Source organism: Haliotis rubra, unplaced genomic scaffold (assembly GCF_003918875.1).
Source record: "Haliotis rubra isolate DU_JTF1 unplaced genomic scaffold, ASM391887v1 Scf390, whole genome shotgun sequence".
In the NCBI taxonomy this organism is placed as follows: Eukaryota; Metazoa; Mollusca; class Gastropoda; order Lepetellida; family Haliotidae; genus Haliotis; species Haliotis rubra.
In genome coordinates, this window is record NW_025767069.1 from 34,731 (window position 1) to 52,174 (window position 17,444).

At 39.2% G+C, this 17,444-nt stretch overlaps 1 protein-coding gene across 2 annotated transcripts; it reads right to left on the reverse strand.

The window, feature by feature from the left end:
- Positions 1 to 250: 250 nt before the first annotated feature.
- LOC124286752 lies at positions 251 to 17,365 on the reverse strand. Of its 2 annotated transcripts, none has more exons than XM_046723175.1 (5): positions 17,317 to 17,365; positions 9,088 to 9,259; positions 4,682 to 4,783; positions 3,531 to 3,656; positions 251 to 1,133 (listed from the first exon to the last, which is right to left on the reverse strand). In XM_046723175.1, exons 2-5 carry the CDS (start codon positions 9,241 to 9,243, stop codon positions 987 to 989), a joined length of 531 nt encoding a protein of 176 aa, XP_046579131.1. In that variant the 5' UTR covers positions 9,244 to 9,259; positions 17,317 to 17,365; the 3' UTR covers positions 251 to 986. The 2 variants fall into 2 exon arrangements, with proteins under 2 accessions (XP_046579131.1, XP_046579130.1); XM_046723174.1 differs by lacking the exon at positions 17,317 to 17,365 and adding an exon at positions 17,212 to 17,310.
- Positions 17,366 to 17,444: the final 79 nt, after the last annotated feature.

Consider the following 17,444-nt stretch of genomic DNA (forward strand, 5'->3'; position numbering starts at 1 on the left):
AACCTTAGGTAATAACCTTGACGCGACAGACAAAAACAACTTGCACCTGGTGCTAAATATACAATTATATATAATGCTTGAGTTTGGTATTGATGACCTAACATAATGTAACAAAATTATTCTGGGTCTGATAAGATAATTATATCCTACTTCATAAAATTTCACAGTACCAGTCATTGAATTACTGTCTGTGTAGACATTAGAGTCACTGCTCCAAGCCAGTTTGTCATCATTCTGTTTTCCATCAGAAATCTGTGTTCTTTTAACAATACAGTATTACCATGCAGTGGGTGCAAGTTGGAATAAACGTGGTTGCATTTTGCAGTTTCAGACTGCACCAATCCAAGATGCAAAAGCTTAAATCGGGATCTGCCATGTCAGCTAATTTGCAAGGGAAGCTAAACAAGATCTGTATTCATTAACCCTTACCACTTTGGAAGAAAACTAGTGTGTATGGTGTTGACAAAACAAGATCTTTGCCAAGGTGAAGCTTGAGATTCAAACCTACAAGCAGATCAAAACAAAACTAAGGGAGACAACTCATCACAATGACACAACAGCCATCATTCTACTAAACTGATGGAAAGTTATGAAAGATTATGGGATGGAATGAATCGTATGGAAACATGAACTTGAAAATACAAACATTGACATGTTGGCTGTTTGGTCAAACGCAGCACCGGGTACAACACCTGATAATGAATACAAACCAAATATTGACTGAAATACCAATATCATATTTCTTTATGTTTTGATATTTCAACTTGTTAACTGTAAATAATCACATTTTGCCTTGCAAATATTTGATCAACTTAGTCTGTATAAAAGCTCTAAAGCATTCCTCTTAAAACTAGAGCACTAAGAAATAATCCTGTCCTCAAAAACAGTGTCTTTGACTTGCACAGGTTTAGCTACAATGGTAATTGAAATATTTGATAACATTGAAATTCAGTAGCCAGCATAACAGAAAATAATTCAGATTTGACTCAGTTCACATTTGTGGTTTGCTTTTCAAGAAGGAGGTCCATGTATGCTCCCTCTATGAGATCACTCTCCTTGATCCCGAGTTTGGTCATGAGGTCATTGGCGATCTCCTGGCCTTCGTCCATTTCCTGTCCGGGCTTCATCTGAACCTGAATGAACATCAACAGAGTGAGTGAGTGAGTGAGTTGAGTTCTACACTGCACTCACCAATATTCCAGCTATATGGTGGCGGTCTGGAAATAATCAAATCTGGACCAGACAATCCAGTGATAAACATCATAAGCATAGATCTACGTAATTGGGATACGATGACATGTGTCAACCAAGTCAGTGAGTCTGACCACCTGATCCCGTTAGTCGCCTCTTACGACAAGCGTGGGTTACTGAAGACAAATTCTAACCCGGATTTTCATGGGTGGAACAACAACAGATAAGCTGGTTAGTGATGAGGATGCTACTGAGAAACACTGGCATCAACAACACTACCGTATTTACCCTAAAATGGCACTCTTATCGGCCTAAATACCAAATGTGGATTCTCGAAATAACTAGTCCTGGAATCTTGTCAAAAGCAGGATTTAAAGGATCAGATGGGGAATAACTTGTTCTATCATCTACACAAATGGTGTGGACTCTCTGATGTTCCTATATTCAATCACTGGGTTGTCTGATCCAGATTCTATTCTGTGAAAAACACATGGGTAACTTGGTTTATTCTATCATCTACACAAATGGTGCGGATTGATGCTTATAATCATAATCACTGGGTTGTCTGGTCCAGATTCTATTCTGTACAAGATGCTTTCATATAGCTGGAATATAGTTGACTAATTGCTGAGTATAGCAACAACCAAACAAAGACCAGTGCTAACAGATGCTACGCATGCAGTCCTGCTGTAGTGAGTATGGTTTTACGCCACTTTTAGCAATATTCTAGCAATTAGTGGTGGTCCGATTAATTGAAATAATCGAAGATTGGTCGTAGTGACTAAACGACCAAGCAATCGATCATAATTTCTCATAATCGAACACAAACAATTCTGGAACACTTGTTTTCATTAACAATATTTTTCACATCGTTGGTTTTGTCTGTTACATTCCGTAGCACTACAAGCTCATTTCAAGTCATGATTGGATTTATCTTAAAGATTCCAAGAAATTTATGTTCCTAACATACTAGTCATCCTTTAAAGATGTGAAATGTTGCCAAAAAAACCCCGAAAAACTATGGGGGTTTTCCCTTATTTTAATGTGCATTAACAAATTTCATAAATGACGCTAACCAATTATTTTCGATGATTGATCGGTAGTAATGAACCAATCATCAATTATGAGATTTTAACCAATTCCCAACACTACTATTCTAGCAACATCACAGCAAGGACACCAGAATGGGCTTCACATATGCAGTCCTAGCTGCTATAAGACATTCAGTAATGACATAAAGCATGAGATCCACTTAAAACACAACCCATGAACACACTGAAGATCTTTCTATTTTTAAATACATGGAGTGGAGTCGCCTTATGGACAGTGATATACATTATATTAGAAGAACATGTAGCATAATAATATTGACCTCTTGTTTCAGGAATACCTTTAGTAAAACAATCAAGGAACTAAATCATGCTGACCATTAATCTGCATGAACTAACTGTGTTCCCTCTGTCCCTAACATTATAATTAGCCTTGCGAAGATTTTCATAAGTGCCCTGATCAATTGACTTCCTATCCACCAGAACACTTGATCTGGCGAATATGGTACTTCAGAAGTGCACAACAAAAAATATGTTTTTTCAACATCACAGTTCACATATTCCACTACACTGGCTACATCACAGTAGATAGTTTCCAGCTCTATCGCACATTGGACCAAGCAAACCAGAGGCTGATAACATGAGCAACAACGTATCCACCATGTCCGTAATCGTGTCAAGCAGTTGAATGAATCACACAGTCTGACCACACACCCACAAACATTTCGTACTTAAGATCTATCCTTCCTGCCAAATCTTACCCAGTTATTACATCCTGACCAAATCCTTAGGTCACGGTTATTACATCATACCAAAAGACATTAAAATATGGTACTTGTTGATCCTGCCTGGCGCGGTTATTACATCCTGACCAAATCGAGTCAGTATAATGTGTCAGTCCTGATTCATGCTTCACTGCGCCCTGGTATTAGTGGGCTAGACCAAAAACCAGCTTAAGTCTGGGCTATTACAAGCAGCTGCACATATACATACTTACGCATGCGTCGTCATATGAGCCAAATATTCTCTATTACATCCTGACCAAATCCTAAGTTCACCTCACCTCACCACATCCTGACCATCACACAAGAAAGAAAATTTCTCTCCAAACACATCATTAATGTTAATAAAGAATTGTTATCTTTGAATCCATAAACAAAACAAAAACAATTTTGCTTAGTTCCATATGCGTTAAATTTATAGCAAAATAAAAAAAAATATTTTATTACCCAAATAAACCCAGGTCCAGCCAGCAACTAAAATGACGATTGGTTGTCCGTACTATCTCACCTCGAGCTCCATGAAGTCTCCAAGGCCGTTGACACTGTCCACATGAACCCTCGTTTGACCCACCATGTACAGATAACGTGTCTTCTTCACGATTCCTTTGATACCATAGGCTTTCCCTAGCGTAATCTGAAAGATAACATATGACATCCTCTGCAAGTTTTCAGTTGCCTGTAAAACCCTCATGCACTGAAGACACAACATCTCTAGTCCATACACAAACAATGCACGAAATCAAGCAAATTCCAACTGCATGATTAGCAGAATTATTTACAGAAATAATGAACCCTTGTAAGTGTCAAAATCGTTCGTCAATAATGCCCTAACCAAGTGTAAGGTGGGGAGTTACTGAGTTTCTTTCTCTGAGTTGTTAGGTTTGCTGCACATACAAACTATAGGATGTCTTTTGGAGATCAGGGTCCATACCAAACGATCAAAAAGTGTTCATAACATTATGACTTGTTTACAAAATCAATTTAATGATGCCTTACAAATGTGGTGTTACTGCGCTGCACATACAAAAAATTTGGTGAATCAGGGGTCCAAAAGTGTTCCGACTTGTTTTCACAGAGCTGCTAACATTTGTCGGTTCACAGCGAACATTTGTGGTTGCGATGTTTTGTATAAGAGTATAATTACTTATTGGTTGCAATTCTTAAAGAAATATTTTACCCAGATATACCTGTTTTGGGCAATTATTTGGGAAATCCTGCAGACAGGTAATCGGACATATTTTTTTACTATGACTCAGATGAGCGCTGAAGTCCACAACAAATTATGTCTTTACACAAACACAGGTAGTCTTGAAATGAAATGTATGAAAATGTGGGAGGACAGGTGAGTGAGTGAGTGAGTATGGTTTTACGCCGCTTTTAGCAACATTCCACAAATATTACTGTGGCGGACACCAGAAATGGCCCTTACCCTTTCTACCCATGTGGGGAATCGAACACAAGTCTTGGCATGACAAGCAAACGCTTAACCACTAGGCTACCCCACCGCACCAGACAGGAAAGCGGACATGTCAAAACTTTCATTCACGTATTAACTATGCGAAGACAATACTTCAGACAAATTCAATCAGTTTCACTTATACTTGTGCGAATTCTTCACAAACAAGAACATTAAAAACTGCTAAAAAGACAAAAGTTTACCTTCAGATTTTCCGCATCGTCAGTCACACTAACATGATAGTTGGAGACCTTTGGTCCTGTTTGATCAGAGCGTTTGTAGTAAATCAGCTGTGCTTGTGCACCCTGCAAAATAGGGAATGAAAACAAAAAATGTTTCCATGAGTCTGTTGTGTATACAACCAGCAGTATTCAAGCCACATTACGGTGGCTTATACATCATGATCCATGATCCAGCTGCATGATCCATGATCCAGTTGCCTGATCCATGAGCCAGCTGCATGATCCATGAGCCAGCTGCATGATCCATGAGCCAGCTGCATGATCCATGATCCAGTTGCCTGATCCATGAGCCAACTGCATGATCCATGAGCCAGCTGCATGATCCATGAGCCATTATCCAGCTGCATGAGCCAGCTGCATGATCCATGATCCATGATCCAGCTGCATGATCCATGTAAGGGCACACAATATATACAAACCATCAATCCTTGAGAATAATAAGTCCTGGCCCTGATTTCTCAAAACAAACTTAAGTCTGAGTTTCGACGTAAGTTAGAGTTTTTACTCAAATTTTAAAAAATGCATTTCCCAGAATGAACTAAAATCGATATTAAACTCAAACATAGTAGACAATTTGAGTTTGGTTGATAGATTACTTAAGTTGTTTGGGCTTTTTTATTTAAAAAATTGAGTTAAAAATTCATCTGTTTCAAATTGTCCAACTCAGTTTGAAATTTGAATAAAAACTTAAGCTTGTTTCGAGAAATCGGGCCTGAATCTGGTGAAACAGATTCAGTTGGGCACAAAATGCAAAGCATTGATGAAAACTGTACGAAAGGATAATTGAAAATCCCGTGAATCGGTCATGACATGAAGTAAGCTTGATCTGTTCCATCAAGAAGCACTCACTACTAGCACAAGTTTCATAAAAGAGTAAGTTTGTTGCCTGAAATACATGTCCAGTGCAACCTGCCAACACCGGCAGCTGTCTATATCCGGCACACTGTCAAAACAGGCATCAAATTTCGGTCCTGCCATTTAACGATATTATGATCATTAATACATTGTTATTATTATTACTACAGGATATTTATATAGCGCACATATCCATGTATCTAGTACATGCTCAAGGTGCTCACATTTTTCACATTGTCTAATCCAGCACCTGTCTATTCCGTATTCCAGCACGACTTTCCAGTACTAACAAGCAATTCTAACAGTAATTAACACTGTCTAAACCGGCATGGGTATGAACAGTCCAATCAAGGACCCATAATCCAATACACTAATTAATCCTCTTGGCACGCTAGATAATCAGGAAGTAGTGATTGCACAATGAATCTAACGCTTTAAGCCTGCATGGGTATGAGCAGTCCAATCAAGGACCCATAATCCAATACACTAATTAATCCTCTTAGCACGCTAGATAATCAGGAAGTAGTGATTGCACGATGAATCTAACGCTCTAAGCCTGCATGGGTATGAGCAGTCCAATCAGGGTCCCTTAATCCAATACACCCCTCTCAGCACGTCAGATTGAGAAATTGTTGAGTGAAAATGGCAGCCATGTTGGAAAATGATCGTCAATGTCTAATCCGACACCTGTCCAAACCGGCATTTTATTTTGGTCCAGTGGGGTGCTGGTTTAGACAGGTTTCACTGTACGTAGAGGGTAATGTCCGGGTAACTCTCCATTCCTTAAAAATAATGGAGCCGAGGCCCCGGAGGGGCCGAGGCACATTATTTTTAAGGAATGGAGAGTTACGAGGATATTACCCTACTTAAATTACATTCGAAGTATTGGGCATATTTCTGTTTTCAAAATTAAATGTCAAAATGACAAAATGAAGGTTTTATTTTGAAACTGGTACACATCGTTCCATTCCTGAAAAGTAATGGAGCGAACAGACAATGGAATGACGTCACAAATGTAATTTAATTCTAAATCTAGTCTCTGGTTCCATTCTTGTTTTGAGATCAAAGGAGATTATATGAAGATTACTGATGTTATCACTGCATAAAACATTGCAAATTCCTCCGAGCATTAGAGGTGCAACAGTACAATAAGAACTATTTATGATATGCTCCCAACAATATAGGCGCAATATGATTCATATTCTGATACAGTACATTCATAAGTTCATATTCATCCCTTTCTGATACTGCATGATAATCTTGATTCATTTGTTCTTAAGTTTCATCGGCGAGGACAGGATATGGTACAGAGAAACATGGTTCATGTAATGTATTTGCTAAACTAAACTCTATTGTACATTGTATCACTGACTGACTGACAGAGTTTGGTTTTACGCCGCTTCTAGCAATATTCCCGCAACATCACGGCGGGGAACACCAGAAATGGGTTTCACTCATTGTACCCATGTGGGGATTCGAACCCGGGTCTTCGGCGTGACGAGCCAACGCTTTAACCACTAGGCTACCCCGTACATTGTATAAGGATTACCCCATTTCTGATTACGTCATCTAGACATCATCTGGCGGTCTGTAAATACATGTAATTGAGACCAGACAATCCAGTGATCAACAGCATGAGCATGAGCATGAGGATACGATGACATGTGTCAACAATGTCAGCAAGCCTGGCCATCTGATCCCGTTAGTCGCCTCTTGCGACAATCATAGGTTGCTGAAACCCAATTCTAACCCTCATCTTCACAGGTTCAATAATTATTAAGAACAGGATCTCCACAAAGTTGACAAAAGCTAAAATCTCTCTCAGAACTAAAATCGTACAGAATCCTTTCTCTTGGGCTTGAAATCAACAACCAAATCAGCAAACTGCTTCTTGAGAATTTGATAGGTGAGATGAAATGAGCTTAAAAGCTAAGGTCACATTAGAGATTATTGCTGTGATGGATAATGGTGTGTGTTTGTATTCACATGTGCATGTGTTGGCATGTGTCGCTACAGATTAATGTAGGTTTGATAATGCTAGTCTACACCATTACAATTCATTCACATATTCAGTGAATCCAACTGTGTCCCTTCATGAATTCAATTCATTATTCACCATCACTAGAATCATCAAATATTCATCAAAAATAGAAAATATCCAAATGAAGCAGGTTGATAGTCAACGCTCTATTATATTTACCAGTAATTTTACATTAAAGTCTCCACTAGTCAATGTTAGGAAACATTAACACTGTTAGCATGGTCAAAGCATACTAAAGAATCTATTTTCTTATTGTGTCACTGAATATAATGAATATAGCATCAACTGCTGACTTGTCATTTTATTCGTAATCCAATATTCATGTTCGATACCCAATATTTGTGATATGTATTCGACATAGATCTAGCTATAACACAGATATACCATGCCACAGACTCACAAATGACAGGTTTTTTGTAATCCCATCAGGCAGAAGGAGCATGGTTTTACAATTTTTGTAATATTCCAGCACACCAGAAATGAGCTACATTTTGTACCCATGTGGGGATTCTAACCCAGGTCTTTAGTGTGATAAGCAAACGCTTTAACCATTACGCTACCCTACCACCTCTCCATGAAGATCCGGGTTAGAATTGGTCTTCAGTAACCCATGCTTGTCGTAAGAGGCGACTAATGGGATTGGGTGGTCAGGCTCGCTGACTGGGTTGACACATGTCAGCGGTTCCTAATTGCGTAGATTGATGCTCATGCTGTTGATCCCTGAAATTGTCTGGTCCAGACTCAATTATTTACAGACCGCCGCCATATAGCTGGAATATTGCTGAGTCTAGCGTAAAACTCAACTCACTCACTCACTCCATGCAGAGTGTTAGGCAGGTTGACAAAAACTCCCATTTTGGGGTATAACACAGCTGTGGACTGAAGCACCGACCTTCCACTCTCTTTCCACTGTACAATGTTCTCTGCTGAATGAGAGAACTTTTAGCAATATTTTCCTCATTCCTCAGGAGGAAGAAAGACCTAATGTTGCCAGATGTTCCCACTTATATTCAGGCTGCATTCAAAAGTTGAGTCAAGTCCTGGAGATAATACTGATAGTTTCAATCATAAAAGGGCTGGTGGAGTAGCCTAGTGGTTAAAGCATTCGCTCATCATGCTGTTACACCCGGGTTTGATTCCCCACATAGGTAAAGTGAGTGAAGCCCATTTCTGGTGTCCCCCGCCGTGATATAGCTGGAATATTGCTCAAAGTGGTCAAAAACCGTACTTACTCACTTCAACCATAAAATACAGCTTGATTTGATTGAAAGCCTTTTGTCTTTTGCACTGTGTCATTTGAACAGGATTCAAAACAAGGTATGTTGACAAACAGGTATTGTGTATTTACTATAATAGAAGGTAGACAATTCCCTGGGTAAGAGAGGGTGAGATATTGCAAACTGGTGTAAAATCTCCTTTCTTGCCTCCTAGCCCCAACCCTCACTCACATTCTCACACTGGCAATTCTCACCTGAGACTGGCGCAACTTCAGCCGACCAGCAGGCGTAACGAAGAACGTGTCCTCCTGTTTCAGGACGGTACAACCAGCATCACTCAGTTTCTCCGAAGTTTCTCGCAGAGCTTTAATGTCGGAGATGTAAGCTTTGATCTCAACGTTGACTGGCATGATTGTGAACTTGGTGCTGTGGAAGTCAAAGCATCATGGGTTATAAATCATCAAACAGAGGCCCTCAGTACATCCTTAAAGATGCGGGGAACTATTATCGCCATTGCATTAGGATAAATACACCGGACCCATTCACTAACATCCTCAATGATGCAGGGCACTATTCTCTCCATTGCATTAGGATAAATACCCTAGACCCATTCACTAACATCCTCAATGATGCAGGGCACTATTCTCTCCATTGCATTAGGATAAATACACCGGACCCATTCACTAACATCCTCAATGATGCAGGGCACTATTCTCTACATTGCATTAGGATAAATACACCGGACCCATTCACGAACATCTTCAATGATGCAGGGCACTATTCTCTCCATTGCATTAGGATAAATACCCTAGACCCATTCACTAACATCCTCAATGATGCAGGGCACTATTCTAGCCTAATGGTTAAAAGCGACCCATTCACTAACATCCTCAAGACCGAGGGTTCGAATCCCCACATGGGTACAATGTGTGAAGCCCATTTCTGGTGTCCCCCGCCGTGATGTTGCTGGAATATTGCTAAAAGCGGCGTAAAACCAAACTCAGACAGTCAGTCAATGATGCAGGGCACTATTCTCTCCATTGCATTAGGATAAATACACCGGACCCATTCACTAACATCCTCAATGATGCAGGGCACTATTCTCGCCATTGCATGAGGATAAATACCCAGGACCAATTCACTAACATTCTCAATGATGCAGGGCACTATTCTCTCCATTGCATTAGGATAAATACCCAGGACCAATTCACTAACATTCTCAATGATGCAGGGCACTATTCTCTCCATTGCATGAGGATAAATACCCAGGACCAATTCACTAACATTCTCAATGATGCAGGGCACTATTCTCGCCATTGCATGAGGATAAATACCCAGGACCAATTCACTAACATTCTCAATGATGCAGGGCACTATTCTCTCCATTGCATTAGCATAAAGGCCCTGGACCCATTCACTAACATCCTCAATGATGCAGGGCACTATTCTCTCCATTGCATTAGCATAAAGGCCCTGGACCCATTCACTAACATCCTCAATGATGCAGGGCACTATTCTCTCCATTGCATTAGGATCAATACCCTGGACCCATTCACTAACATCCTCAATGATGCAGGGCACTATTCTCGCCATTGCATGAGGATAAATACCCCAGACCCATTCACTAACATCCTCAATGATGCAGGGCACTATTCTCTCCATTGCATTAGCATAAAGGCCCTGGACCCATTCACGAACATCCTCAATGATGCAGGGCACTATTTTCTCCATTGCATTAGGATAAATACACCGGACCCATTTACTAACATCCTCAATGATGCAGAGCACTATTCTCTCCATTGCATGAGGATAAATACCCCAGACCCATTCACTAACATCCTCAATGATGCAGGGCACTATTTTCTCCATTGCATTAGGATAAATACACCGGACCCATTTACTAACATCCTCAATGATGCAGAGCACTATTCTCTCCATTGCATGAGGATAAATACCCCAGACCCATTCACTAACATCTTCAATGATGCAGGGCACTATTCTCTCCATTGCATTAGGATAAATACCCTGGACCCATTCACTAACATCCTCAATGATGCAGGGCACTATTTTCTCCATTGCATTAGGATAAATACACCGGACCCATTTACTAACATCCTCAATGATGCAGGGCACTATTCTCTACATTGCATTAGGATAAATACCCTGGACCCATTCACTAACATCCTCAATGATGCAGGGCACTATTCTCTCCATTGCATTAGGATAAATACCCTGGACCCATTCACTAACATCTTCAATGATGCAGGGCACTATTCTCTCCATTGCATTAGGATAAATACCCTGGACCCATTCACTACCATCTTCAATGATGCAGGGCACTATTCTCTCCATTGCATTAGGATAAATACCCTGGACCCATTCACTAACATCCTCAATGATGCAGGGCACTATTCTCTCCATTGCATTAGGATAAATACCCTGGACCCATTCACTAACATCCTCAATGATGCAGGGCACTATTCTCTCCATTGCATTAGGATAAATACCCTGGACCCATTCACGAACATCTTCAATGATGCAGGGCACTATTCTCTACATTGCATTAGCATAAATACCCTGGACTCATTCACTACCATCTTCAATGATGCAGGGCACTATTCTCTCCATTGCATTAGGATAAATACCCTGGACCCATTCACTAACATCCTCAATGATGCAGGGCACTATTCTCTCCATTGCATTAGCATAAATACCCTGGACTCATTCACTAACATCCTCAATGATGCAGGGCACTATTCTCTACATTGCATTAGGATAAATACCCTGGACCCATTCACGAACATCTTCAATGATGCAGGGCACTATTCTCTACATTGCATTAGCATAAATACCCTGGACTCATTCACTACCATCTTCAATGATGCAGGGCACTATTCTCTCCACTGCATTAGCATAAATACCCTGGACCCATTAACTAACATCTTCAATTATGCAGGGCACTATTGTCTCCATTACAACAGAAATTTGTTTTAAGCCCTACTTAAAATAGATAACACTAAAAATGGATATAACATCCAGTAAGGCTGCCTTTGTTTCCCATCTCCCGTCCGCAATGAAGTTTCATTCCAGTATAAACTAATAAGTTCCCTATCTTCCCACCGCTGCAGACATTTCTGCCCTGATGTGATATAAAATTACAAATACCCTTCCCAACTCATCAAACAACAGCTTCTGCATCAACATAATTAATTAGCAAAGTGACTTCATCTTCATCATTAATTAATGTAAAAACTATTACCATGTGAACAAATTCATATATTTCATGAAAAATGTTACACCATTAGTGAAAAAACATATTTCATATTTTTTTAACTTGCATTAATTATTTTGGCCCACTAGCTGGCTGAGGTTGGACCTGAGAAACAGATAAAAAACTATGGATGGCCTAACTCAGCAGGGAAAGATCTTAGTTGGAGACAGCAGCAGAAGGTGTCGATGTCAGGTGAGGCAAATTGAAATAGGCTTTAATGTCACATTTTGGTGATGTCGCTTTCTAAACAGAGTGATGATGGTAGTGAGTGAGTGAGTTTAGTTTTACCCCGCTTTTAGCAATATTCCAGCAATATCACGGCATGGGACACCAGAGTGAGTGAGTTTGGTTTTACGCCGCTTGTAGCAATATTACATCAATATCACTGTGGGGGACACCAGAAATGGGCTTCACACATTTTACCCATGTGGGGAATCGAACCCAGGCCTTCAGCGTGACAAGCGAACACTTTAACCACTAGGCTACCCAACCACCCTCATGATGGTAAATAGGTCCAGAGTATTAATTATAACGAAACTGAAACATACAATATTCCAGGGTTGTGTTTGCAGTGTGGCTACAAGATTGCACTTGATTCTCTCCACAATAATAACAGATCCATTTTGCAAGCAAATCCAAATAACCTACATTCTCAACATTAATATTCTGAATCTAGCTTTAGGACTATGTCAGTCAAATCTGTAAAATGTTGTGCAATGAAGTTGATCTTTGAGGATATTTCATATATTTATTTCTTTAACGAATATATAAAATCAATTAGTAATATATAGAAATAACTACTCAATAATCAGAATCACAGATTATTTGTCCCTTTAATACTAAAGAGCCTCGCCTCAGGCTTTGAATTAACACTTTTCAATCACACAAGACTCAAGACAGATAATCCGTATTTTCCACATAGCTCTATGGTTATCCTCTAAATACATTCCCAGTTAACAGTTAACAGTAGTAATATACACATCAGAAAAAGTTAAGCACCATTCCATTTATTATTCCAAACTTACACATATTTTCTCAAAACATTTAAATGAAATTGACCCCATGTTAATCAACTTCCAAGACACCACACATATGTGAGTTTAGCCAACTTTCAAAAGAACTTTTAGATGCCTGTGTTTAAGTACAAATGATAAATAGGTTCCTTTATTGGTGTTTGCTTTGCCTATACTGGCATATTAGGAGATTTTTTAACTTTGAACTTGGAAAAGATGTGAATGGAAATGAAAGTAATCATATTACAGTTATGTAAATAAAGCATTTAATTACTGTGAATTCATGCGTCATTTTAAGATGATATTTTGGCACACATGACAATCACAAAAAACGCTAAAATATATTATCTACAAACATTAATTTCAACATTCTGTTTTATTTTGTCACACATATTACCAATGTATCAAATAAAACAAATTAAACATACAAAATTAGAAAAATGAAATAATACAAGTGATTCTAAAGACCCATACCTACATATTGCCACTATGGCCAGTATTGAAATACTTTAGATATGTATCCTATACATCTGTCCTACCATGCCATGTAAATATTATAAAATCAGATAATAAAACAAAGGAAGGGTTTGTTCCCGTGAAGGTCTAAATGATGAAACTGCACACTTGAGACAGTGACTGGATTCCTACAGATGTCTCACTCAGATTTCATGTTTTCAAGGACACTTTTTTGAACGTCCATGAAACCTTACCAGCAAAATCAATCAAGCTTCACGTTTTCCTTAACAGTCAGTAGATACCTTCCCTTCTATACAGGTCAGCTGCCACACATGAGCACAGTTGTTCTACGTCAGCTGACAGGGAAGTAACCACTAAGGTAAGTATGAAATGAGAGCAAATAATTCCTGTATGTCTTTTTGAGTTGAAACTGAACACCATTATTTAAAATACAGGGTCTGTTAAAAGAATTCTGTAACTTTTCAAGGCAGGTTAGTACAATTAAATACTCTTTCAAACACTGTTAGTACAATTTCAAAAGTTTTCAAGCACTGTTGGTACAATTCCAGCTCTTTCAAGGACTGCTAATAAAATTCAATTAGTTTTCGATAACTGTTAGTACAATTTCAGCACTTTTCAAGGAGTGAGTGAGTGAGAGTGATGTTTTACATGCTTGCAGCAATATTCCAGTGGATGGGGGCAATATCAAGGTGTGTGACACCAGAAATGGGCTTCACACATTGTATCCATTCTGGTAATCGAACGTGGACCTTCGGCATGATGAACGAATGCTTTAACTAATTGGCTACCCACTGCCTCTGATGTCCAGATAAAAGAATCAGGAAAACGTTCATGCATACTAAAAACAAGAGTCATAATGTGAGCCGACACCAACAGTAAATGACTCCATTCAAACATGCCTCCGTTTATGATGACATCCATTCAACCTCAGTCTGTCATACAGACCCTGAAGCAAATATATCCAAGAAAGCCGCCGCAAGTCTAGAAAATGTGGCAAGTCTAGATTTCCACAGCTTCTGAAACTGAAGAAAGTCTCCGGCTCCTTTTCATTATTTTTTTTTTTTTTACTATGAGCTTTTTTTTTCTGCAAAATATGTTCATTTCAGAGACTAGTTGTTAGTCTAATACAACCTGGTCACTGAATCTTCCTACCCTAAAAATGTTGGTTTGTTATTTAACTCCACACTCAGCAATATTCCAGCCATAGACAGTAAATAATTGAGTCTGGGCCAGACAATCCAGTGATCAACCAGCATCAATCTACGCAACTGGGATATAATGACATGCGTTATCCAAATCAGCGAGCCTGACCACCCGATCCTGTTAGTCGCCTCTTATGACAAGCATGGGTACATACCCCAGAAGTCAGCTCTTACAACCCTGATTTCAAACAGCTCACTTGTTAACTTAACAAAAGTATTGAGAGTAGGTAGCAGAGGTGGATATCCAGGGTTATCATAAAGGAAGTTGAAATATCAGAAAGTGACTTGTCTGAGGGCGCAGCTGACATATAAGGTGTCTGGAAGGAAACAGCTTCATCCCACTCTGTCCTTTTATCTGTTTATAGAACATGGCGTTCTGTCTATATCATGGTGCAGTTTGTTGCGCATTCTATTCATTAAAGTTCATAGTTTAGGGGGGAAGTAATCATTGTGGACTATCACAAGATTTCCAAATCGAGGTATGCTTTGGCATTTTGTCTAGTTACAAAACGATGTGGCAACAAAAGTGTTGGTACAACATTATATCATTTTGAACCTGAGTACGTCTCGACCCAATCAGACATACCCTCAGCTTGATTAATCAATTACTCAATACAGAAACAATTTGTCTGTGTGGTTTGTTTACATAATGTCATAAACCAAACTGGCCATTTTACTTTATCTTTCATGTAAACATCAGAGGCCCAGATAAGCTGCGTATCCTGGTAAAATATGCATAGAAAATTTCCAATTACGCATTGAAAAATAATTGTTGCGTACCAATCACACATTTAAAATGTTAGATACGCAAAATGTTTAAAACAATGCGTACGGAATATATTTATAAAAATCGCATGCGTAATGAAAAAGACATCGATTGCTATCAAGTTGTACTGTCAGTATAGGATGAGTGATTTTTTATGAAATCATTTCCATTATATTTAAGTTGGTTTTGATTAGGTATGACATAAGGCAGAACATACCTGCTTAGTAAACTTACTCAATGACATAATACCTAGGTGAGTAAATGACTGAAATACGCACATATTTGAAAGCAGTGGGTAACGGAAAATGAAATACCCACTCAACATTCATAATACCCACTCCAAAAAAAAGACAGCGGGTACAATACCCACATGAGCTAAATCTTATCTGGAGCTCTGAAACATTCTCAAGTACACAGGTAACCTGCCAAATCTGGTTAAGCTTATGATAGTCATTTACCTTCAGTCAACTTAAAAGATCAATTCAGTAATTAGGGACCGTTCATAATTTATGGCTGGGGGTGGGGTGGGGTGGGGGTGGGGATGGGTGGGTTGTGATGATGAATTTTATGCAGAGGCATGTACAATGTCAATGAGCCCCCCATACCTAAATTTTATGTACAAGATATAAGAGACCACCCTGCATGTCATGTGCAAAATCAATGACTCCTACACACACCCTAGTACCGCTGAAGGGGTCGTTGTCAGCACGGGTACTACAGATGTGTACCCCAGGTACGTTTCTGTATACAGAAATGTACCCTAGCCAAAATCAGAATACAGAAACGTACCCTTGGACGATTCCATTCTGCATTGTGGAGTTTTCTTGATCAGAACTGTCATACTGTTGTATTAGATGCATTTGATATCGTTATATAAGAGCATACACAGTAACGAATACGTCACAGTGCACAACGTACACTACTCGCAATGAACGGGAACAACTACATACGGTTTTGGTTTTGGGTTGCGGAATATGGAACCGGGTACGTTTCTGTAGTTTGTCTTTGTTTAGGGTACATATCTGTATACAGAAACGTACCTGGGGTACATATCTGTAGTACCTGTGCCGACGACCCCCTTCAGCCCTAGTACCTGTGTACAAGATTGATGATGTCCCTACCTACCCAGAACAAAATGGGCGACACACACTTAAAATCATCATCACCCCCCCCCCTAGCCAGAAATTATGAATGGTCCCCTATTATAGTCATTTACCTTCAGTAAACTTCAAGACCAAGGCAGCAATTATTGCAAAGCAATATTCATTCTGAATGTTAGCTGTACATTAATTATCATAGCCTTACACTGGCGAAGTTATTGCTTGGATGGAGGCAAATGGAACAAGCATGTATTACTAAAGGTTTGAAATTTTTGGCAGCTGTTAATGAGCCCTTTTTAGGGTATGTGTATTACATAATGCTCATCTCGCCCTTACAAAAAAGTTGGGGAACACACAGTTTAAAAAGGTAATGACTGAATAAGTCCATCAAAGTTTTCTAATTATAATGCAAGGCTGTCCAGTAAGATCTATTCTTACTGAGTACTAGTTAATACATAGGTAATATCTTGAAGAGGCCTTGCACAGGTTCTACTAAATAAGACAAAAACTAAGATGATATCTAAGCAATTGCCGATTATGCACCATCACCTAGTGCTTCTTCGACGTGACACCTTCAGAAAAGAGCTGATAATCCTAACTCTACTCAGTATCATTATTTTGAATGTCATAAAATACAAACTGTAAATAATGCACCTAAAATTTCCACTCTCGTGCTAAAAAAGTTCTCAGATGTATATTTCTTGATGACAGTATTCCTACGCGACCTATATTTCATTTTCTGAAACATATAGGCTTTTGTCGCTTTCATGATAATAGATATT

Bases quoted from the DNA above. Each gene is read 5' to 3' on its own strand.
- LOC124286752 (XM_046723174.1), bottom strand. From the start codon at position 17,291: ATGACATTCAAAATAATGATACTGAGTAGAGTTAGGATTATCAGCTCT. The intron at 9,260-17,211 runs GTGATGGTGCAT...TGACTTCCACAG, and splicing joins TCACGTCGAAGAAGCACTAG to CACCAAGTTCACAATCATGC. The intron at 4,784-9,087 runs GTGAGAATTGCC...CCTATTTTGCAG, and splicing joins TGAAGTTGCGCCAGTCTCAG to GGTGCACAAGCACAGCTGAT.